This window comes from Pelecanus crispus, chromosome 3 (assembly GCF_030463565.1).
Source record: "Pelecanus crispus isolate bPelCri1 chromosome 3, bPelCri1.pri, whole genome shotgun sequence".
Lineage (NCBI taxonomy): Eukaryota > Metazoa > Chordata > Aves > Pelecaniformes > Pelecanidae > Pelecanus > Pelecanus crispus.
In genome coordinates this window covers 29,420,288-29,444,261 of record NC_134645.1, presented here as the reverse complement: position 1 = coordinate 29,444,261, position 23,974 = coordinate 29,420,288, and the positions used below count along the sequence as shown (strand labels likewise).

The window sequence follows — 23,974 nt, the reverse complement described above, 5'->3', positions numbered from 1 at the left end:
AAAGAGGGTGGTATTTAGTTGCAACAGCTCCATTTATAGACAAATATATTATTGTACATTATAGTGGTGAATGGCTCAAACCTTTACTTTGTTTCGCTCTTAAAAATGTGTTTGCACCACTTCAGCTTCCATTAGCTGAGCAAATAGCTGTCCTTGTTCTGCCACTGAGATTAAAAATCTGTAATAAAGGTATAGGTGTGCGCTATGTATTCACAAGCATTCACCTTCTCATTTCCCTGTGTTACTCCCCTCTCTCCACCCAATTCAACACAGTCTATCCTCTGGGTTAGCATTAAACTTATATACAGCCTCCATTAAAATAAAATTAGGAGCCAGTGATAGTTCTAATGTCCTTCTGAAGCACAAGAAAAGTCATTGATTTATACATAGAAAAGTCTTGAGTTCAAATTTGTTAAAAAAAGAAAAAGCCATTTTTAAGTCAGGTTGGCATTTAGATATTGCCATGGCATGGCTAAACCAATGGAGGATGGAGGGGGGAAGAAAAGAAATTCAGTAGAGAATTTAAATATTACAAAAATATTTTTTTTCTTTTTTCTGTTTTGTTTGTTTTTGTTTTTTTTTTTTAAAAATGCAGCAGGATGCCCACTTGCTATTACTAACTGAAGCATGGAAAGAAGGTATAGACCGGTTGTCTTTGATCCTTGAGTATTTGAAACAAATTCAATGTAAAGCTGAACCAAGTTTACCACACAAACAGCGGTGGCAGATTTATTTCACTTGAGATACAAATGCATGTCCACATGACAGGCATAATCTGACCATGAGGTGGAAGAAATGTTTCTATAAGTAAGCGCAGAGAAACAGGGTGAGAGAAGGCTGGCATGATTAAACATTCTGGATTCAGAAACGCACAGTGCCCCATATGTGCCTCTGGCACACAGGCCGTGCATGAGTCTGCACTCCCTATATGCAAATATGGCATCTTTCAGCAACATGATCCAGAATTAAGAGTTTGGTGGCCCACTTGTTTAAACTGTTGAAATTATTCTTTCATGCTGTTATTCTTCTTCACTCTCATTTTCTGGTTCCAAATCAGAATCACCATTGATTTCCTTTTCAACGGTCATGTCTTGTTCATCAGATTGCTCCTCTTTTTCTTCATCTTCATCCCAGTTTTCCTGGGGAAAAAAATAAACAGGAATGTTTGAACCTTTGACAGTCACACAACTTCTGTTACAAGCAAATGGGAGAAGATCTGATCCAAATCCACTTACATCAGAGTCTTTATCTGCAATCATCTCATCATCTGAGCCTTCCTCCTCCGAGGATTCTGCAAAGAGAAAACAATCCCTCAGTCTGGAGAGCAGACCTTAAAATGCCATTGTGCAAACAAAGCCCAACCCCACATACTGCCGAGTCTCCAATTTTAATTGCTATTTAAATTCCAAAACTAATTCCACCTGAAAGCTAGGTTGGTCAACATGAATTAGGAACAAGTCACTTGCATTAAGATTATACAGTATGAAGTTGCAGTAGATAAAAAAAGGCCAAATTGGAAGTGTACACACACACTGACACCCGCTACCTTGACGTCCTGATGACTTGAACATAAAAGCGCCTTGACTGTATCTACCTTAGCAGAAGGGCAGCTAACACTAGAAATTAGAGGTGGCCAGTTAAGTTAAGCAGCATACTGAACTTCCAATTAACTTATTCCTTAATTTGTGAAGCAGGGATGGGAGGGAATGAAAGGCAATAAAAGGAGGGGAAGGAACGAACAACCAACTACAAGATGCCCGCATCATTAACCACTGACTTTCCTGCCATGGAATTCCCACAAAAACTCTCTACTTGCAGATTGTACACTAATAGGTAAGCACAGAAACATGATGAACAGCCATCAAGTATCGGCTGTCACATGAATTCAGGAGCCAAGCTACACCTAGCATGCAACACTTACCATCCTCATACACCAGCTTTGCAGTCTGATTAACCTCAGTTACGTCCTGAACTGTTTCCGATGCTGCAACCTGAATGGAATTTGCAGATTAGCCTTAGATGCAATCATATATTCCAACCTTGAATGTCAACAAAACTCCTAACAATGCAGATTAAGTCTACACCAAGTTTAACACAGATTAATTCATTTATAGTAGTAGTTTAACAGCCAAACAAGTACAAAGGACAAAGTAAAATTTTAGAGGCATCTGCTCTGAAGTGGCCCGGTACCTCCTATTTATTCCCCTTTAAAATTTACTCTATGGGTTAGACGACACATTTGGCAGGAAAAAGTGTGTAACGCTTCCAGTGGGCACAGACTGACTAGATAGTCAATTAAGTGTGCTGATTTGAGCATTATCAGTGTACAGCAGCTGTATTAAGTTCCCAATGACAGGTCCTGTCAGATGTAATCACAACAGGAGGTTAAGTCTGCAAACAATACTTCTACGCATCCCATGTTATTTAGTTGGAACTCACCTGGGTGACAAGAATGAAGAGTCTTCCATGCAGACGGGAAAGCTTTTGCAAAGTTTTTACTCTGCTCTCCATTAACTGGTATAGCATTCCCAGCTGAGGAATAAGGTCTGGCAACTTGGGAGAGGAGAAGGATGAAGAAAAATAAAGCTGTTGACCAACACATCCCAAATGCCTTATTTTAAATTTTTTAAACTACCTTTGTACATTTGGGGCAAGCAATCCTTGCTCATCTTATTCTAGACAGAAGGGACAGCTGAGGACTCACAGAAACCACCTGCAGCCTGATAATTAACATTTATCCATGTTTAGAAACACATCTACTTTCACAACATGGCAATTCTTATACTACTTTTCTTTTCCACAGTCACTGCCATAAGCAGATGTCGAAGCACTATTTGGAAAGCTGTGTAAATGGGAACTGAATATACACCAATGTATGAATCTGGCCTCAGCAACGTGTGCAAGTTCTGACGCACAGCAATCCTATAATAAATGGGAGAAAGGATTAACTGCCAAAATGCCTTTTTCTTAACCGAGCAAGAGTGCTTTATCCATCACTTGTAAGGCAAGGCTAGACTTCAACCCAGAAGCCACTACATTACTTACTGCCCTGCCAACTTTGGCACACCTTTACCCTATAAATCTAGCCATGCCCAAGACAGTCTCAAGATGAGCATTACAACAGCAAGGCAAATTCAGTTCTGTTAAGATTTAGCGACACAGGCTAGATTACTCTTTGACAGTAATTTTGTTCTCTGACTTTCACAGGTATGACATAACTTATCTTGGTTTGACTTTGGGATGACTATAATTATGTCATGAACAACTGAGACAAACAATTTATAACCAATGGGCAGCAATTCGGCAAAAGTGGCACAAGTATAGCCCTCTGTACATTGATTTGGGCACTGCCATATGTGGAGAGCAGGAGACAGATTCCTGAAGGAAGAACATACATATATTTAAGCATTTAAATCTAGTTTTAGTTACGTGCATTAGCATTAATGCAAGATACTTACTGTGGAAAGGTAGGATGCATGTAGAGTAAAAACAGACTTCAGCCATCGAACCATTAGCGAGGCACTGGAAAAACAAAAAAAACTGATATCAAAGAGGTACTGGCTGAGAAACACCTGTTTCACATTCTAGATGCTGAGAAGATCTCTAGAAAGTGCTCCTCTTTCATTACATAAAAAGATAAACGCAGATGGAAATGTAACAGTTTGGCTATCCAGATGAGATACCTATGTAAGTTGTTTGTTAGGAAAAGAACAGATATTTAAGTGAGGGATTAAAACTAGACATATTCAGGTGTCTGTTTCTGATGTCTTTTATGGGAGGTTTCAATGAATATAAGACCAAAGCATGCTACTTCTTTCTCCATCTACAATGAAGGAATTTTTGTTTTTCAAACAAACACACGCCCCCCTCACAATTAAGGACAGCTAGTCTCAGCAAAGCTATCCTTATAGCAATATAATAAGATTGGGGGAGTGAGGGGGCAGGAAGAGATGGTTTTGTTATTAAACACAATACCAGGAGATGTCTAAATATATTTGAGAATTAAACCAAACAAGCTATACATCTGATAGTTATTTTAATTTACATATTGATCAGGTCCACAGTGTCGATATTCTGGGACTTCAGATACTTTCTCAGGGTTACATGCTATTTTCAGGTATCCTTTTCCCCTTTTAATTTCACTTCAGCCACCCTGACAAAGCACTGCCTTAACAGAAGTTCCTCTTTGCACCCACAATCAGATGAGAATTTTTACCTCAAGATGCTGCAGTTTAATTACAGTTACTATGGAAATCAATCACATAGGTGGAGGGAGGAACCATAACGCACACACTAGAAAAGTTTCAGGTGAATTAAACTGTAGTTGAGTTGTCTCTTACCTGTATGGGTTGCCCTGCAATCTCTTCGTAAGCTAAAAGGACAAAAATAGTCAGCAATAAGTAACAAACATATAATGAATTTAAAAACCCAACATTACATCCATGTGACAGCCCTAATATTGGAGCAGAAAGATCTCCAGGCATTTGAAGTTTGCTAAGATTAACCACTGCCAGGCTCCAGAATATTACATTGCTGGCTCTACCACCCTATACACAGGCTGATAATTTGCAGAAGCTGAGTTTCATTATTACAATAAAACTGGAACTCTTAACAGGCAATATACCCAGTGAAACAAAGCTGGCAGGAATAAGTAGAAGGAAATCCCTTTGTTTATATGTCTCTGTGTATCTGCTTAGTAGAGCAGCTGTTACAAGGTGGACAAGTTGGGGAAACAAGTGAAGGCAATATCAGGTAAAGGCTATTTCACAGAACAAATCTCAAGCTCTGGAGAAGACAGTTACATGAAGATCTGTCCATCTACTGAGATTATACAGTTAAACACTTGCACTTAGATTCTCTGACAAAGGTCCCAAAGAAGAAACGCTGCACCTCATTAACATAAGTCTAAGGAGGTGTTACAACATACCCTTAACCTTTAAGTCTAAACATTCAAAACCAGGCCATCTACATAATTCAGTTAAGATTAGTACAAGTAAAAATTACATCTTACTTGTGGCCAGCATATTAAAATACAAGAGAAATCTAACCATTAACTTACGTTATAGGATATCATTCACGTAACAAGAGCAACTAATTGATGTTCAGTTCAAAGTAATGTCAAGATAAGGCTAACCATTAAAATATTTCTGTCCAAATACAGATTTTATTTAATATCACTGAATAAGCAGTTCAGAAGCCAAATCCCTACAAATTACTACTAAGTGATGTTGCAAAGCTTAAATATAGCATATTTCTCAAATATTCTGAGCTATCTTCAAAAGAGGAAAGAAATTGCCCCTCAATTTCCAAGTGCTATCTAAACTCACTCCTGTAAGTACGTATGCTATTTTTCTTTCTCTCACATGAGTATCTAGCATATTTATGCTCATATAACTTGCTCTGGCTAGCACTGCTATTTTCATGTTTCAAATTATCACACATTCTAATAGTTTAAAAGAAGATGTAACGGTAATCGTTCGCCATGGACTAAACGAGCTTTAACTTAACCTCTTCCTTTTATTTTTCCCCACACAATCATTTAAGATAATATTACATGATCTAATGCCCTTCATAGCTTTGAGAGTGGCACTTTGTCCTTTGGTTAAGCCTCAGCCAGAGAAATTAAGAACAATTTCTGTCCTGTTAAACTATTAAACCAATTTCATTGGTAAAAATGAAGAGACATATCCTGGATTTTCCCCAGTCTGAATGCAAACCAAATGTGGCTTGTATGACAGTACAAGAAATGCAGTCTCTCCTACCTCATGCAGCAGTGGAATGACAGCATGTATAGGCATTCGGGCTACTGTGTTCTTTATTACGTTTTCCTTTCTTGTGTTAAGCACTCTCTGTTAAAATGGAAAAACATGATCAAAGAATCACTCAGATTTAACGTGTGTATAAGCAATGAGCACACTCAAAAATTCCTGGCTTTAAACCTGTTCTTCTACTCCACTACCTGTGTATAATAAGATGAGGATAACGAGTAAAAGATTTACTATGAAAAGGAGTTGCATTTTTTAAGTCAGCTACAATTAACAAGACACTTGATTAACCCATCTAAAACAATCTAGCATTGCCTCTAGCCCGCCCACCCACCCCATGTTAGAAATGAAGCATCACAGGCATATTAAAATCTCCCTTGCTATTTTCTGTGCTTGACTTATGTAAATAAATGCCTTTCACCAGTATCTGTGACAAGTAATTTCTATTCAGCATCAAATTCTTAAGATTTTGTTTCCCTGCCCCAGAACTATTATTTCCTCCTATTCCAAGTGCAACAGTAAGCTTTTCAAGTGAAACTGTTGTAATCAATGCATTTTTCAAACACTATCTACTTGGAAACTGTACACTCAGGAGACTAAGCATAGATTATGCTCCAGCTCAAGCTAAAGGAAGATGGCTGCATTAGTAACATTGCTTGTAAAACATCTGAACTGTGACATAACAAATTTATCATAAACAGAAGTGCCTCAAAGTTCACGGACTGACTTAGAAAGCGAGGTACATAACAACAAAAAAGTAATACCACCACTATAATTTATAATACCACTGCCTTGAGCAGCAAATCAGCAAAAAGCAGCTGGGAGAAACAACAGGTTCTTGGCTGTGCAGCCTCCCCGGCTTTCAGGAAGGCTCCCCACAAGTCTCAGTGAATAGATTAAACAGCATACAATGATCTTGTAACACTTACATTTAAGATTTCTGCATCGTTGCTTTCCAAGCCCTGAACCAAAAGTACTGCGAAGCTATCTGTTTGTGGAAGGCCACCTGGAGTTTTTATTTTGCTCACATCAATATCCAATGCCTCTAGGCGCTCTTCAATGCTTTCCTGCAGAGGGTAAACAAGGGCAGTGCTGTTTCAGTGCAGTTTCTCAGAAACATCAGCTGAAAGCAAAGTACCTAACCTACAACATTCCCTCTGATTCTCCTGGAAAATAACACGAATTTTGCATATTCTTTTAAATGTACTGACAGAATAGCCTGAGAAAAGAAGAGATGAAGTTTTGACTGAAAAGCAGTAATATACCTTGGCACAGAGAGACGGACACAAGTGTGTGACAAAGCTCTGCAGGAACATGGCAAAACTACAGGCAAGGCAAGAAACAGAGAGCTTGAAGGACAGAAAGGTTTTGACCAGAGGGAAGTCCCTTTCATACAAAAAGATTGTATCATTAACTTTGCTTCCACACCAAACAAAGCAAGTCCAGGTTCACCTAAAGAAGTTGTAACGATGATGTATGATTCTAGCTTCTCCATTATTGCTATGTTTAAAAGGAAGCACTTTACCTCCGTCTCTCCTGGTTTCCTCTTGTTTTTCTTTTTCTCCTTTCCTGAGGATGGAATTTTGGCAGCTGTACTATGTCCTGGAATGCCAGGCACTAGAACTTTGGCGTCCGAGTTCACAACAGGCGTCTTTACCTAGCAGACAGAGATGACCACATTTGCATGAATTGCTAGTATCTTGAGCTTTCTTCCAATTTAAAATACTGATTTTATTCCAAGACTCTCTCATACATGGTAAAACCAGCCTGCCACAACCTGTTTTCTTGACATATATATTAGGAAAATCATACATTTTTAAGAGCAATTAATAACGTCAAGCAACAGTCAGATAGTTTTCATAATTAACTAAAGCAACGGTCTCTTTGGAATCACCTGTGAATCATTTTTCTTACAAGCTTGTTTCATAACACTCATCGAACTGTTTGTATCCAACAACAAGTATTTGGACATTTGCTAGCAATAGATACCACGTGTACTAATAGTCAGGCCCATAAACGGCATGCAGATTAATTCAGCTTCCACTGGAAGATAAGAACCGATCACAAACAGCAGCACAATGTAACAGTAAAAGGTAGTTACTATTCACTTCAGTCCCACCAATTTTCTTCTAGGGATTGCTCAGACGCAGAACTCAGTAGTCTGAATCAGACTATGATCACGATGACAAACAGAGCAACCTTACGTTATACCAGACAAGCTATGATATCCATCCTCAATGAACACAAAGGAGATCGAATTTTAAAGGCAATATATTTAATAACCAAGTGCTCCCCTGACCCACAGAAGATGTAAGGGAGTGTGCCACTTCCAGAATATCATGAATGCTACCTGCTATTTCCAGAACGCTTCTTTAACCACAGCGCTTCTGTGCAGGCCTTTTTTTGAAGCACTTGCCCAAACTTCTGTACTTGTGGGAGCCCTGCTGGGTGCCCACTGAAGTGATACAAATATAATCTACTACAGTGAGCAAACCAACTTCCATATGCTGTGTGTAAAAGTCAAAAGATTTGATTTTGTGGCTCAAGAATTTTACTGTAGAACAGTAATGGTGTTAAAATACTACCCCCTTTGCTCACCACACTAATCACTGACCTTCTCCCAAAAAGGCATGCTCAGACAGCCAAGAGAAATGCGTCTTCACTGGAATTCAGCAAAAAGCGAAACCAAGATGGGTATCATCACCGCATGCCAGGGAGTTCCTACACCTCTCACTGCATTTCAGCTCTGCTACCCACCAGCTCCAGGACTGAGAAATCAGCACAAAACCCCGCCTGGCTGATGGAGCACTAGATCCGGTAGGTAGCTTGAGGGTTAGAAGAACAGCACGGTCTGCTCACTTCACTGATGCTGCAAGCATTTCAAATCTTCAAGGCCTTGAATACGTACACTGATTAAGAACTTCACGGCCTGTCTCTAAACCCCCAGGGGATCCTGCATGAGAGAAAATGGTGGCAAGTGGCCTCAGTGGACACTGCTGCCATCTAAGTGTCAAACTCACATTCCCAGGTGCCATATCCCTGTGAGCAGGAACATGCGAAGGCCACCTCGAGAAAGAGCCAAAAGGACATGCCTTTTAAGGCTCCATTACATTTTTATTTACACTCTAAAACAAAGCCATCCCAACTTCACCCCAAGCCATAAGGGTCAAAGAGGCTGTACAAACTGACAGACTCTAAGGGAAGGACTGATCTCAAGCAGAAAAGAAACCAGCAGCCAGTCCTGTCTATCAAGCAGACCTGATGAGAACAGGACTTGCTACGAGCTACAGGAGGATAACTGTGTGCAAGAGCACACTAGGACAAACAGCAGTCACGAAGAGCCCTTTACCCACACCTGCCTGAGTGCTATGGATATCTGTAGCTACCACTGCAGCTCTGAGCAGGTCCATCCAGAAATCCCACCTCATTTTAAAAGAGAGCAGTGAATTCTACCATTTCCAAAGTAAAACAGGAGGAGCAACAAAATCACGTCACGCAAAGCTCACCTTTGTTACAGCAACATCTGTTTTAAGTGACAACATTTTCTGGATGTCCCTTATCAAACATACATGGGATTCAGTGGTGTTCAAAGACTAGAAGGACAGGAACAAAACCAGTTAATATATTTGAGATTCATCCCTGTGATTCATTACGCTGATGAAAGATGAGAACGAATTCCAGAGGTATAGAGTACAATGAACTTTTTTCACTCTAGAACAGCAGCTGCTTTGCACATCTGCCTTTTGTTACCAAATCTCTATGGTCTCCAGAGAAGCTCACACATGTAAACTGAAACAGTATTAAGAACAGTTTCAATAGCTTAACTCAGTAACAGCTGAAATGGCAAGAAACAGCCAGCAATAATGTCAAGTTGTATTTTAATTGGAAGAATGGAAGAATACAAATTGCCTTTCAAAACAGCTCAGGGACAACAGTCATAGCTCCCAAAAAAGGGGGAAAGAAAAAAGCTTTGTCTTGTTACACAATTTCAAAAAACTTTACCAAAAAAAAAAAAAAAAAAAAAAATCCCTCCAGCTGAGAGCAGTATGCAACCCATATTACAAAATCCAAAACGTCTCCAGTAACTTTTACATACCACTTTCTCTATGATGGGCTGTAAGGTGTTTCCATATACAAGCATCAGAGACTGTTTGTCTGTGCAAAACGCAGCTGCTAGAATAGGGACTGGTTTTGGTGTGGAGTCCCCATCATTTCCAGGCGTTGCTATCTGAATAGTACAGTTTGATGTTAAGGGTTTTTTGCAGTAACTGAAAAAAAAGGCATGAAAAAGTTCCAAAAGGTTTAGCTTAAACACTTCAGTATCTTCCACATCTAAACACCTTTCATTAGCAAGTCCTCAGCAAACTCAGCCAGTTTACGCCTTTTACAGATGGCTAAGATGAGGTACAGACAGAAAAATCTTGGCTAAGGTAACACTTAATACCAAAGTGCAGCAAAGCCCCCAGCAAGCAAGTTCTCCAAAAATGTGTCCGGTAACCCACGACAAAGAACCAGCTGGAACCTGGTTTGTGAACAGATACAAGAGCTTAAAGGCAGCAGCATGGCAAGACTGAACTTTGCCTTACAGTAATCCCAGACCTTTCCCAAAGACACCCTCAAGATGAATACTAACTTACCCATTTAAGATATGTTCAAATAAATGCAACTGCCCGTCTCTGCACACAACTGCTAACTTCACAGGCTGAAAGAAGGCACAGTAAAAGATGTTAATTAGCTCAAAGGACAAACCTCCCATAAGTACAGGACATTAAGAAACAGTTGCATGGTTATGATTTGACTTTTTTCAGTAACTAAACACATTAAAGATATAACTAAACCCGTAACGAAGATCAAAGACACTAACACCTCAGGAACACTTAGTACAACTATTGGGAGACGAAAAGATAACTCATAACTGTACTCAACTGTACCACTACTGATATATCCAAATTTGAACAATTTGGACAGTAGCAGACATATATGATCAGCAATGTCCCAAAAATATGGTACCCAACATGTCTAGAGGCACAGGTCTACAAAGGTGCTGACGTTGTAAATACACTTAGAGGAAAGAAACTGAGACGAGTGTTCTGAGCAATTAAATGACAGATGTACATTACAGAAATACTCTTATCTCTGTTAAGAGATGGATAAGATGCAGCAAGAGGGCACAACTGGAACCATTAGAAAACGTAGCATGAAATACTGTTTTTAGAAAGGAATCTAAAGGCAGCAGGGGAAAATTGTTTTAAATCATTACTGAAACAGTTTGTGAACATGTTTCACATGCAGACATTTTTCATAAGACAACTACTTAGAAAGACTTGTACTTGCTGAAATTGAGAGACTTAGGGAACACACACTGCTACTTTAACTCATTAAAGGCTAGTTAATTCAAAATGCAATTACACTGCCACAGTCACTTGAGATCAGAAAAAACACGACCATACCCAAATGGCATTTTTAGAAATATTATTTTGTTTTCTTTGATGCCAAGTTCTAACAACCATTTTGATTACTAATTTGTTCTAAATAGGAAACAACTGACATTTCTGCCATCACAAGCAAAATCTCTGAAGAAAACACTGAATTTGCACTTAGCATCTTTAAAAATGAGTATTTCAAACTAACAGCTTTATAAATGCACCTGCAATAAATATCCTTACACCCATGAACTGGCATTCAGGTCTCATCTCTGCACAGCAGAAGCCAAATATAAACCAAGCTTCTTTCTTTACACTCTTAAAAGGAAACTGATATGACAATGGAAAATTGTTGAACACATTTGGTTACAAACTATTGGTCCTACCTCTTCTTTAACTTCTGATACAGTCAGGTCAATAAAAGTTGGTTCATCTGTTACTGTGAAAGACATCACAGCATTCTTTTCTTTCCTATCTGATCTGATCTGCCTGGAAGACACAAACAGTACACGCTATTTACCATAGCACAAACAGCACCCTCTGCACCTGAAAAACATTATAAAACCTATAAACCATCAGCAACTGTGGTAGTATCTACCCCACGCAAAAATACTCATGCTCTAATTTCAGCTTTCAGCTTAGAAAGTGTTCTAAATTCCAAGTACAAAGTAACTCCCAACTCCCAATTTAGCAAAAAAACTTAGCATAAACCTTGCAGTAAGTACAAAGAACAAGAAAGTCTATTACACAGTATGTTCTTGGCGTACATTAGCGATTCAAAGAGCAACTGGAAGCATGCTCAGACACAGCCAAGGAAATTGACGTCTTCATTCAACAATCAGTGAGTTGAAAACACCATTTAAGAGATCATCATTGCATTTCTCCAGAGTGCCCCTTCTGCTTAACCTTCTGTTTAATCACAGAGTTCAGAACATACTTGTTGAGTCTACTCTCAATACCGATCATAACCAAAGCTACAAATTCCAAAAAGCTTACATACCATACACTCAGTAATCGGTCATGTATAGCTCCAGACAAGAAATAAAGCCCTGTAATTCCATCAAAGGGCTTATTTTCATTCATAGGTTTCACTGTGGTAAACATTAATGATGACACTGATGTAGCATGGCCTGTGAAATGCTAAAAGAAAAAAAAAAAAAAAACAATCTTTCAATGATTGCCATAAGAAGTCATATTGCAAAAATTAAAACATTAGTTAACAAAGAACTTGAGGAAAGATTCAAGTGTTACTAAGTCAACAAGGACATTTCAGTGATGCTTTTTACCAGTGATCAGCTTCCTTGCATTTCAGTATTTCAAAGAAACTTTTTCTGACCCTCCAGATATTTATCAGAATTTTAAAAGTTAAATGGGGAATCAAAGGCAAATTCACTGGGACTAAGTCCATGCAAAAGAAACCACATCCATCTGTATTACTCTTACTGTCAGAAAGCACATTTTTAGGGTTTTTTTTCCCCACGTAATTTTACACTTCAACTTTTACAATGAAACTAGATTCATAGTTTCATTCTCAACTGTAAGATGAACACACAGGTCTGCTGACACACTAAGGCTGTTCAACGACACTCCATCCCCACAAAAAAGCAAAAAAGTAAGTTCTTCAATCTACTTTCATAAATAGTGGTTTTGGTCATCATAGGATGCAGACATACATGGTAGTTGCCATGTGCCAGCAAGTCCACAGTAACAGCACACGTGTACACACTTACCTGACAGCAAGTACCAGGAAATTCAGAGACTAGCTGCGTCCTATCTGCTAGCAGGCAAGAGGATGTGACTGCATTTACAGGAGAGCTAAAAACATGGTAATTTGCTCATGTCTGAGCCCTGCTCAGACAACAACGAATGTCTTGCTCCTTTTGGGCCCCTCAATACAAGAAAGACATTGAGGTGGTGGAACGTGTTCAGAGAAGGGCAACGAAGCTGGTGAAGGGTCTGGAGCACAGGCCTTATGAGGAGCGGCTGAGGGAACTGGGGTTGTTTAGCCTGGAGAAGAGGAGGCTGAGGGGAGACCTTATCGCTCTCTACAACTACCTGAAAGGAGGTTGTAGTGAGGTGGGTGTTGGTCTCTTCTCCCAAGTAGCTAGCGATAGGACAAGAGGAAATGGCCTTAAGCTGCACCAGGGGAGATTTAGATTGGATATTAGGAAAAATTTCTTCATGGAAAGGGGGGTCAAGAATTGGAACAGGCTGCCCAGAGAGGTGGTGGAGTCACCATCCCTGGAATTGTTCAAAAAACAGGTAGACATGGCACTTTGTGACATGGTTTAGTGGTCATGGTGGTGTTGGGTTGATGATTGGACTGATGATCTTAGAGGTCCTTTCTAACCTTAATGATTCCTAGTTTTTACTTTCATTATAAATAATCCAGCCACCAAGACAGGAAACATGAAATTGCTACTTTACCCTTAATTGGTTTAGTGGCGGACTTGGTAGTGTTAGGTTAATGGTTGGACTAGATGATCTTAAAGGTCTTTTCCAACCTAAACAATTCTATGATTCTAACAGCAAAACTGGTAATGCCACCAGTTACATAAAGTTTAGCAAATAAACCTGAAGGCTTTAAGGAGGGACCATGTTAAAAGTCAGGGAGCTCATGCACAAATCCATGCCAGCAGTAACTAATACTGTGGTGAACCAAGTGAACCTGCTAGAAAGGTATCAGAAAGGGACCCAGTGAAAAAGAACAGCACCCATTTTTCTGCTACAGGCTTGAAAAAGGGTGCTGGTAGCATGCTCAGACACAGCCAAGGAATTTAATGTCCTCATTCAACTCTCAGCAAGTTGAAACCACAGTTGAGGGTATCATCACAGCAACAGCTTCCAGCAATCCCAAAACTGCCAATTGTCTCCTCACACCCCATGAAATTTTCAGATGTCCTATCAGGACATTACTAGATACATAATGTCACCAATCAAGGATATTTTTTTGCATCTAGTTTAACAAAGTTACTTACTTTGTAGACTTCTTTGGTCTCCAGGTCCCACAGTTTTATAGTTCTACCGGCTGACAGCAGCATTTTCCCATCTGGACTAATGCATAGAGAGGTGACACTGCTATTGTCGCCTTTCCACTTGCTAGAATTTGGATGGAGGGTTTTTGTACAAAGGGAGAAAGATGAAAAAATAGAGAAAACAATATTAATTAGCATAATCTCAAAATCCACATCAACCATGCTGGAAATTTTAAGGCACAAATTATTTTTAAAAAAATAATTTAAGTAGTCAAAGATGAGGTCAAAGCTACTCTGTTTCTGCTTCTCTCCTTCAAATTAGTTTACACAAAAATACAGCAACTCAAAAAGGTAAAGCTATTTAATACTGAACAACCGTTGACCTTTTCTTAGTATTTGCCTATTCTGTTCTGAATTCCTCTCTCAAAGTTCTCTACTATGCAAAATAGAGTAAGAAGAGCCATACCAAGACTTCTCTTTGCACCATAATCCAATAAGCTTACACCAACTCATTCAGAAAGGCCTTCTCAACACTGAAATTCAGAGTTTCAAGGCCCATTCAGTTCCTGGCCCTGTCAATGACACTGACAATAAAAAACTTCACCTTAAAGGTCTCTGGTTCAAAGCACTATTTAAAAAAAAAAAAAAAAAAAAAAAAAGATGCTGTCGTGAAAAGCTTGCATCTGCTTTGAAGGAGTCTGAGTCCTACAAGATTCTTGCAGGACAAAATTGCAAGGAAAGCATTAACACAAACCCTTTACAGATAGGAAGTACCCTGCAACACATCACATTCTGATTGTAAACAGCTGCTCTGGAAATACTTCCAAGTAACTTTCACATGCCAAATCAGCACCTCTCATGTCTTCCGAAACAGAGCTCATTCGCTGTACCACTTTTGATTAGATTTCATAGGAGCTGAAAGTTTTACTGCCTACAAACTTGACAAACAACATTACACCTTACAGACAGGATTACACCTTACAGACAGGATTACACCTTACAGACAGGATTACACCTTACAGACAGCAGTCACTGCAAGACCACACTATCGAGTGGCCACGTAGCTCAGGAGAAATTTCTGATGACTTGGAAAGAAAAAAGGAGACAAAACATATCCACAAGAAGGAGAATCCAGGAAACAACATGGAAGGTTATACAACAGATCCACCTGGAAGCCATTTCCAGACACACAAAGGTCAAAAAAGTGACTGGGAACAGCCAGCATAGATCTACAAATGGCAAAGCACACATAACCCACCTGATTGCCTTAATGAGACAACTGCCCTGGTGGATGAGAGTAGAGCCATGCATGCCACTTAACTTGACTTTAGCAATGCTTTTGACAATGTCTCACATAGTATCCTTACAGAAAAATTGGAAATATATAGACTGAACGAATGGCCTCTAAGGAGGGATAAAAACTGGCTGAATCACTGAGCTCAAACAGTTGTGATCACTGGTATGAAGTCCAGCTGGTGGCCAGTTACTGCTGTCACTCCCTAGGGATATCTTAATACTGTTTAACATCCTCAGTAATTGCCCAGGTCTTCATTAATGACCTCAAAACAGGACAGAACGCACACGTAGGTTCACATTCAATACCAAATTAGGTAGAGCAGTTGATATGCTGGAGGGCAGGGCTGCTACTCAGGGGCATCTCAGCAGGCTTGAGAAACACGCTGTCAGAATCTCAAAGGTCAAAAGAAAATGTGAACTCCTGCATGTGGGATGGAAAAATCCCAGTACAGGCTGGGGACAAATGGCTAGAAAGCAGCTTTGCAGAAAAGGAGCTTGCAGTCCTCATAGTCAAGTTGAACAAGAGTATCAGTGAGTCCTTGTGGCAACGATCAGCTAGAGTGTGGCCAGAAGGTCAAGGAAAGTGATTCCTCTCCCCTGTGCAATACTTTTGAAACCGCATCTGAGCACTACGTCCACTTTGGGACAGTACAAGAAAGTCACTGACATAGTAGAGTAAATCCAGTGGAGGGCCACGAAGGCAGCTCAGGGACTAGAGCACGTAATGTAAGAGGAAAAGGTGAGGGAACTAGGTGTGTTCAATCCTAAAAAGAGAGGGCTAGAGGGAGATTTTACAGCCATCTTCTGCTACTTTACATCAGGGTCTCAATTTAATACAACCTAAGGATGCATCTCCTTTCTAGGGAAATCAAAGAGGCTACTGACAACGGGCTGTCTGCAGTGCCCACACCATCTTTAACAAAACCAGTAGAGCTGCAGTAAGAATAACACAACAGTGGGAAATGTTATGAAAAAGAAAGAACAGCATAGAGAAGGGTCGAGGTGCCATCACTCACTAGGCTTTTACTGAAATAAGATAACCAGGATCTTTAATAGAAATCTTGGTTTCTTCTTTTAAGTTTAAAACCAGTTTGACTTTATTACAAAAGAAGCTAAATGCCTACACCAGACATCATGTTACTCTGCACTAAGCTCCATTTTGCTCAACAGTACTTTAAACAGTAGCAGCCTGCTCAGACAGCCAAGTGGAACTGTCCCCACCGCACATCAGTAGTGAGCGAAACCAAGTGGGTATCATCAGAGCAAGGCCCTTTGAGCAAAGCCGGGTGCATGTAACCAGTTTAACTGGGATGAGGTGTTCCAGTATCTGCTCCCCCATATTTCCAACGACATTTCCTAGAATTTAGATTTTTCAGCATCACAGTGGAAGCCCATGTCCCACTAAAAGTTAGCATGGAGGGACCCAACTCCCTCTCAGCGCAGCTACTCATTTCATCTAGTCTTTCCAATGCACAGAGGAAGAAACCCAACCATGAGAATTACTCTTTCATCCCTTAATAAAACCTCTTCCAACCTCAAAAAAATAATAGCCAACAGTCAATTTTGAACAGTGGGCATGAAGTCTGGATAGCAGAGTGCAGCATTTCCAACAGGCCCTCACTAAAACCTGTGAAGGAGGAAAATACACAAACACAAGCGTGAACAAATTTGACCGAAAACCGGCATCACTTACCACTTTACTTTGCAGGTCTGTGTGTTCCATTCCACAATGTGTTTGTCTTCTGAACAGCTATACAAGCAGCAGTTGTCCTGATGCCATCTCACACAGTTTACTCTACTGTCGTGACCACCATCCTACAAAAGGTATAAAAGGGTCAACTCATAAACAAACAAAAAAGTCTTGACTATTGCATCTTCCCCACACCAACAATGTGAACAAGCTGCTCTTTGGAGAACAACATTCAAATCATTGGCAACTGGATGAGAGGGTATGGTTTTAAAGACCAATATACATATACAGTTATGTAAGTTAAAGATATTTCATATTTTGATACATACATGAGTATTTGAATTAATTCTTGTTCTAGCACTTCAGAGTTAACAAAAAAATTGTCCTGCCCACTATTTTTATACATCCAGCCAAACAAGGCTGTCTAACAGTATGAAATTTCCTCAAAGGAAAGGCCTTGCTGATAGTCATCCAAGTGCCTCCTTGCTTATGTACGTTCACAGATGAGCATACTTCCCTTTGTACGCAGCACTCAAGAGTGAGCTATCATCACATCAGAAGACCCTACAAAGGGTTATCATTCACTTCTCTTAACAACCAAAATCTCTGCAGCTCAAATATACACTTTAATCATTTATGAAAGTATTTCCTGAAGTTTATAGAATTTTCACTTTTCGAATCGGCACCAGCCAGTTCAGACTAGTCCCAAAAGTATCACTGCAAATCAGCTTTGAGCAAGACAGAATACATCACAGCAAGACATTCTGTTCAGTGAGGACAGCTAAAAGTGGTGGCTCTTCTTCTAACAGGAATAATATTTTAATTCAACCTTTCTGTAAAAAAAAAAAAGTACTCGCCAAATAACATCTGCTATGCTGCTCCTATAGAGGAGCAGCCAGTTTTCAAACCAACTGAAACTGTAAATTTTAACCTCAAACTCTTTTATTTTGTTCATAGTTTTCAGGCATAAATACAGCTTCCCCATAAAACAGATCTGATATTTGTCAGCTAGTGTCACTTGCATGTATCACGACTTTAAGAAGTCATTGCTTGCTCTTAATTCATGTATCATGTATTCATGATCGCCTAAATGCAACTGAGTTTAGAAGTGAAAGTACGCCCAGGTATCTCAAAGTGTTACACAGAGTCATTCATACAGATTTATTTTGCTTGTTATGTAACCGAAGACTAAAACCAAGGTACTTTGGAGTAACAGGGAAGTTATCAATGAGAAGGGCAAACTCTGAAAATCAGCGTATCTCATTTGAGAAAGATCAGGTGCTGAGAGGGCTCAAAAGCTTCCACAAGGGAGGTAAATTTACATCTGTACAGAAGAGTCCATCAACACGACACCTTCCCAACGGGTCGATGAGTACTTCAATCCTGCCCTCCTCTCCCACAATACTGTGCAGGAACTGAAGGTGCAACACTCCCATGGAGGACTTAACTCTCCAGTTAGGCATTTCATCATTACTGTTATTTTTAAAGCAAAATAACAAATCCACACATGATGTTAAGATACTGCATTAACTTCGAAACCAAGATTTCTCAACGTGTACATACTGCCACCAATAGAAAATACACCACTTGAAGATTCCAAGGCACCTGAATTACTGCACTTCTATTCATACATGCAGCTATTAAGACAAAAAAAAAAGATCTGAATAATTAGGTTAGTTTATCCCATTTTTGAGCAGCAGAAAGAACAGCGTAAACTGACTGAAACCACCAGTATTTGGTAGCATGTGATGAAGAGTGTATTACTTACTAGCTTGCTTTGTAATTCTCCTTTTACTGTGCTGTACAACAAAATACTACCAACTGCTGTACCAATAGCCAGGATATCTAACTGCTTGTCCACTTCTGCAACTTCAGACTTCCGTTTTTTCCTCTGCGGGCCATCCTGGAAAAGCGAAAAAGAGAAAATGTGAAATTAATTAGTCTGACCAGCTACTCTCAGTGTTAAAGCAGATGGGGAAAAAAAAAATTCTGTGAGTCTGAGACCCAGTCAGCCAGCTCAAACTCTGCTAAGACACAAAACAAAGACACTGAAGTGCACAGCAACCCAGAGACTCATCTTACCTCCATGTACAAGGTAATGAAGTTGCTGTGAGTCACTTGGAAACATTTGGTGGAGGCCATTTTGCTAGCCTAGTGACCACATCCATGAGGGGTTTTAAAAAAAAAAAACCACTTTTAAGTTTTTCACAGAGTCCATGTCCCAGAGGCAAAGATTAACACAATCAGAATACTTCATCCACAAAATGGAAATGCTTGATCAAGAATGATCAGTTTATTTTTTCTCAAAAGCTATTCAGAAAAGTCTTGCAACTATTAAGTATTCATAATGCCTCTTAGAAAGTGCTACCCCACTTGGCAGAGGGAAGCCACCAGGACTCAAAGCTAAGTGCTCTGCCCAAGTCCTCGTGTCAGTACCAGAGGTCCTCCTATGACCAGGCAATTCTTAAGACTTCACCCTCTTGCTCTGCAAGTGCTACCAACCACTTCAAGGAGGGATTTCACTTCATCTCTCATAACAAAACACCGGTGAACCCAGCGCATCACTGGGTAGGGGAGAAGGAATAAAACTGGCTCTTGAGCATGTGAAACTAAAATAAAGGCGGTAGAAGAAGCCACCACATTTATTCTCACTGGGTTAATCCCACATAACTAATCACACACACACACAAAAGAAAAAAGAAAAGAAAAACTGTTCAAGGACTTCAGAAGAAAAAGATAGTCCCTAATGCTACTGATCAGTTTTTAAATTGGACTTTGGTAAGTCTCCTTACGTTTGTTACATCACAGCAAAGCATTCTCTCCAATTTACAAAAAAAAAAAAAATTATACACAAGCTAATGCTTCCTCTACACAACAGATATATTTGCACTGATGAGCAGCCAGAAGAATCCAAAGGAGACTCTGATAAAATGTGAGCAATGGGCTCTGTGCAAGCTCCATGTGGTGTAGTTAATCCATCATACAACAGACATCACACAGCAAATGTAAATAATTTTTACTCAGGCCCAGTGATATCATGACCATCAGTATTTGGGAGTTTTCACCACAACTAAGATTTAAAAATTTAACAGTGCAGGATAAATACTTTGGTTCTTTGAAGCTGGACTTTTTTTTTTCCTCTGTATTTAACAGAGACAACACTTTCTGCAAGGAAAAGTGTTTTGGTTTAGACCAGTAAATACCAAAATGCTATACAGATACTTTTATATCAGAAGTGGTCTCTTGAGAAAAAGATTACATTGGGTATTTTCCAAGCATTTGTTTAGGCTTCATCTTTCCTGGGAAAGAAGTGTGTTTATAAAATATTACTAAAACATAGGTGCTGAGAAACCATCACAGTCACAAAGTATAACCAAGTAAATCAACCAGGTTTTAAGACAATATCTGAGAAAAGACTCAACTAGTAAAATTTTTGGCAGCAATGCCAACTAAGCCATCTTGAAACTGCTGTCTGACAAAGGCCACATACCCGGTGGAGATGCAAGTACAGTGTATGCGTTCTCTGGTTCTTTTTGATCTCTCTATATAGTTTTACTAAGTACCCCACACACCCCCACTGCAAAGCAAAATCACAATTAAGAACAGATTTTATTCTCTTCCCTTGCATAAATCTTTTGACTAAAATTTGTTGACCCCCCCATTTCAGTTTGTTATGGCCAATTTCCCTTGGAACAACCCAAAGGTACAACAAAATTCCCACTGAGGCCCACAGTTATTTCCAGTGTCAAGAAGAAAACTAGAGGCAGTGAAGGTTTTTCCAATTATTTTTTCACATGTATTTCTTTACTGACCACCTTTTATCAGCATTATTAGTGGGGCATTTTGTCAGAAATTTTTGCATGAAAGAAATGCCAATGGAAAATTCAGACACCTATTAATGTTGGAAATGATTTGAAAAAACACTCTGAGAACTAAAAAAAAAAAGTTTAAAAAAAAAAAAATCAAACTTCTCTACCCTGCATTAGATTAGTACACAGATGGACTGCCAACTGCAGCAGAGATCCATGTGGGATTCACTTGTGGATCAGGATCTTAAATATAAGAGCACCCTATTTTCATGGATAGGATAGGAGAGCTGAACTATACCAAGTATCAGTTTCCTTTTGATTTTTTTTTCAGATTTATGGAAACTCAAGCTTATTTAGAAATCCTTCAAATTTGCCTGAAAAAGCACGGTGTTTTAATTAGTAGAGATGGTTAAAAGAAGCTATTTGTAAAGGGACTGTGCACATATTTTTCCATAATGTTCTTACTTGAGTAGGTCAGCCACTGAGACTTTTTATTTTAAAAACAGAAATTCGATCTCTGCTGCTCACATGTGAAGTAAAGCACTTAAAACGCCAAAATGGGGGGAAGCCTAAAGAGTCTTGAGTGTTGAAGATGACAGAGCAGTTGCAGCTTATTAGGAAGAAAGTGGAAGAAGGTATTTTGAAAGTTGGTGGTCCACACACTCTTGCACAAGGCACCACTTCATGGAGCAGGAGATGGTGACCACCACAAGCAGGAAGCATTGACACTATGAAAGCATGTTTGCAAGGAACATCCCAATAAGCCACCACTGCACCAGCAGTTCCAGGGCCTGCAGTTCAAAACTTAGTTTCTAATATTCCCCTAGAACACATGGCCTTCATTAACATGGCAGCAGTCCAAAACATACCTAGTTTAGGTGTAACTTGGCCCAACACCATTTATAGATATCTACTGGCACAGGTTTACTCCTGAACACCAGATACTAGTACTGCCTTGAGAGATATCAATTCTCTGTGACTAAAAAAAAATAATAATAAAAAAAAAAGATGCTAAATAATGTCAGAAAAAACACATTCAATAAAATGCATTTGGCAGCTTTAGTTCTTCAGTTCAGTCTAAGGACAAACCAATGAATTATAAAAGTTTATAGCATAATTATTCCAAGAAACGGTGTATTTTCCAGCTCCACTTGAAAACATACCAACTTTCAAGCAGCGGGCAGCATTCAAACTACTGGAATAATTAGAAAGCACTGACAGGTAGCCAAATGCTGTCTGATTAAGTCCGTCTTCCATACAACCCTAAACCAGGTTAAAATGGAGTATCTGTGGGTTTTAGGGATGGGTCTCTAGAAAAGGGTTAGTTTTTAAAAGCCACTCAGAAACCACCTGTGCTTGACTTACAGCACCACAGCAGTGCACTAAGTTTTATTTCACACAGAATAGATTAACCCCATTTTCACATGCCAGTTTCATTTTATTTAAGAGTCAAGAATAACCTACACAACCCTGCAATTAATACATGTATCCTTTTTTTCTTCAAAGTTACATGACAAATGAACAGGTTAAGGCCAATCTAAAACTAACCCTTTCTGCCTCACTCTTCAAATGTTCTGGGAGTTTTCAAAGTTCAGGAACTAAGCTGCTCAACTGAGAAAAATGAGACAATACCATCTTCCTTTGGATCGATAATCTGTGCATTAAGCATTCTGAAATACCTCTTACCATATTTCAAATAAACTAAATTGTTGCTATACCAAAACGCATTTTAAAAAGCCCTCCCTACTTCTTATGATAAAGAGGGTGATTTCACATAGTTTATCCAAGGGCTACATTTTTTCTCAGGAAAGGGAATGTTCTAGCTGAAGAAAACAGGATTACTTCAACATAGAGAGGATGAAAAGGTATCTTACTGTATATACTGCAGATACTTTCAGGTCAAGTGCTCACCTGAGATAAAATTAAATTAAAAAAATTCAAGGTGAAGAACATCCAAGACCTCTGATGTGTGCTCTGAATAAAGTTACTGAATACCTTCTCACAGGATTCCTGAGCTCGGGAAGACATGTCACGGACAGCATAGCAACTTGCACAGAAACACTTCCAAGGGTGGGTAAGTGCGGAGAGATACTGCCTTTACTGGAATGTGAACTGTACATAAGCTAAGTGGACACACAGCAGCCAACCTACTCTGTAGCATCACCTTTTCGATTAAGGTGAGATGTGCCACGAAGTAACATACCTTGCTCCTTCAAGGAAGGCGTCTTCCATGCAGGTTATACGAAAGACAAATGATTTTACAGTCAGTGCTTCTGTTGATAGCCCCTTTTTTTCGTTTAAAAAACAAAATAAAAAAAAGTCTCTACTGCTGCTTCCCCCCCCCCCCCCCCCCCCCAACACGTGAAATGCGCCTTGTGATGAGCAATCCTGCGATGCTCCTCTGAGGGGAGCGGATTCCCCCACGCACCCTCACCCCAGGGGATGTCAGGCGTGGACATGCCCCAAGCACCGCGGCGGGGCCGGGGGGGAGCAGCGACTGAACCCTGCGGAGCTCCGGTTGTCCCCACGGGGCCCTTTCCCCGTTCCCCGCACCGGGACGCCGCATCTCCGCTCCCCGGCCTGCCCGGCCACGCCGACCCCCCGCCACATGGCGCCGGGAAGGCGGGGTGAAGCCGAGCGGGCCGCGGCCACGCGTCGAGGCTGCTCGGGGAGGCCACTCGTCCACCATCCCACCCCTTCCTTTTTCCCCGGCGTGTGGGTCGTGTCCCCCCCGCTCCCTTCCCTCACTGCACCGCCCGTACCTTGCTGGGGGGCGGGCGTCCCCCCGGCGGGGCCCAGGCCAGGCAAGTACAGGCAGCGCTGAGGTGGGCGGAGGGCACGTACTCCTGCTGCAAGCGGCTGTTCGCCGTCTCCCACACCCGCAGGCGCCCATCCGAACCGGAGATGGCGAAGAAACGACGGTCGCGGGGGGAGAAAGCGCAAAGGGCCCGGGCCGCCGCCGCCGCCTCCCCGCCACACGCTGCCGCCGCCATGACGCTCCTTGCCCGGCCCTCTG

At 40.3% G+C, this 23,974-nt stretch overlaps 1 protein-coding gene and 4 non-coding genes across 6 annotated transcripts; all 5 read right to left on the bottom strand.

Annotated features, from left to right (window-relative positions):
• WDR43 (WD repeat domain 43) lies at window positions 1-23,951 on the bottom strand. 2 transcript variants are annotated; one of them, XM_009493310.2, is made up of 19 exons: window positions 23,162-23,271; window positions 19,232-19,300; window positions 18,918-19,052; window positions 17,153-17,274; window positions 14,167-14,287; window positions 12,189-12,328; window positions 11,575-11,677; window positions 10,403-10,467; window positions 9,862-10,033; window positions 9,272-9,358; window positions 7,291-7,422; window positions 6,695-6,832; window positions 5,763-5,849; window positions 4,341-4,372; window positions 3,459-3,522; window positions 2,440-2,553; window positions 1,922-1,991; window positions 1,236-1,291; window positions 1-1,139 (listed from the first exon to the last, which is right to left on the bottom strand). In XM_009493310.2, the coding sequence occupies exons 2-19, from the start codon at window positions 19,289-19,291 to the stop codon at window positions 1,020-1,022; spliced, it is 1,818 nt and encodes a 605-aa protein (XP_009491585.1). In that variant the 5' UTR covers window positions 19,292-19,300; window positions 23,162-23,271; the 3' UTR covers window positions 1-1,019. The 2 variants fall into 2 exon arrangements, with proteins under 2 accessions (XP_009491585.1, XP_075563141.1); XM_075707026.1 differs by lacking the exons at window positions 19,232-19,300; window positions 23,162-23,271 and adding an exon at window positions 23,721-23,951.
• On the bottom strand, window positions 8,396-8,474 carry LOC142593372 (small nucleolar RNA SNORD53/SNORD92). The gene has a single exon (XR_012830981.1). It is a non-coding gene; the product is annotated as a small nucleolar RNA SNORD53/SNORD92 (small nucleolar RNA).
• On the bottom strand, window positions 11,984-12,067 carry LOC142593375 (small nucleolar RNA SNORD53/SNORD92). The gene has a single exon (XR_012830984.1). It is a non-coding gene; the product is annotated as a small nucleolar RNA SNORD53/SNORD92 (small nucleolar RNA).
• LOC142593374 (small nucleolar RNA SNORD53/SNORD92) lies at window positions 13,943-14,026 on the bottom strand. Its single transcript, XR_012830983.1, has one exon. It is a non-coding gene; the product is annotated as a small nucleolar RNA SNORD53/SNORD92 (small nucleolar RNA).
• On the bottom strand, window positions 16,649-16,725 carry LOC142593373 (small nucleolar RNA SNORD53/SNORD92). Its single transcript, XR_012830982.1, has one exon. It is a non-coding gene; the product is annotated as a small nucleolar RNA SNORD53/SNORD92 (small nucleolar RNA).
• Window positions 23,952-23,974: the final 23 nt, after the last annotated feature.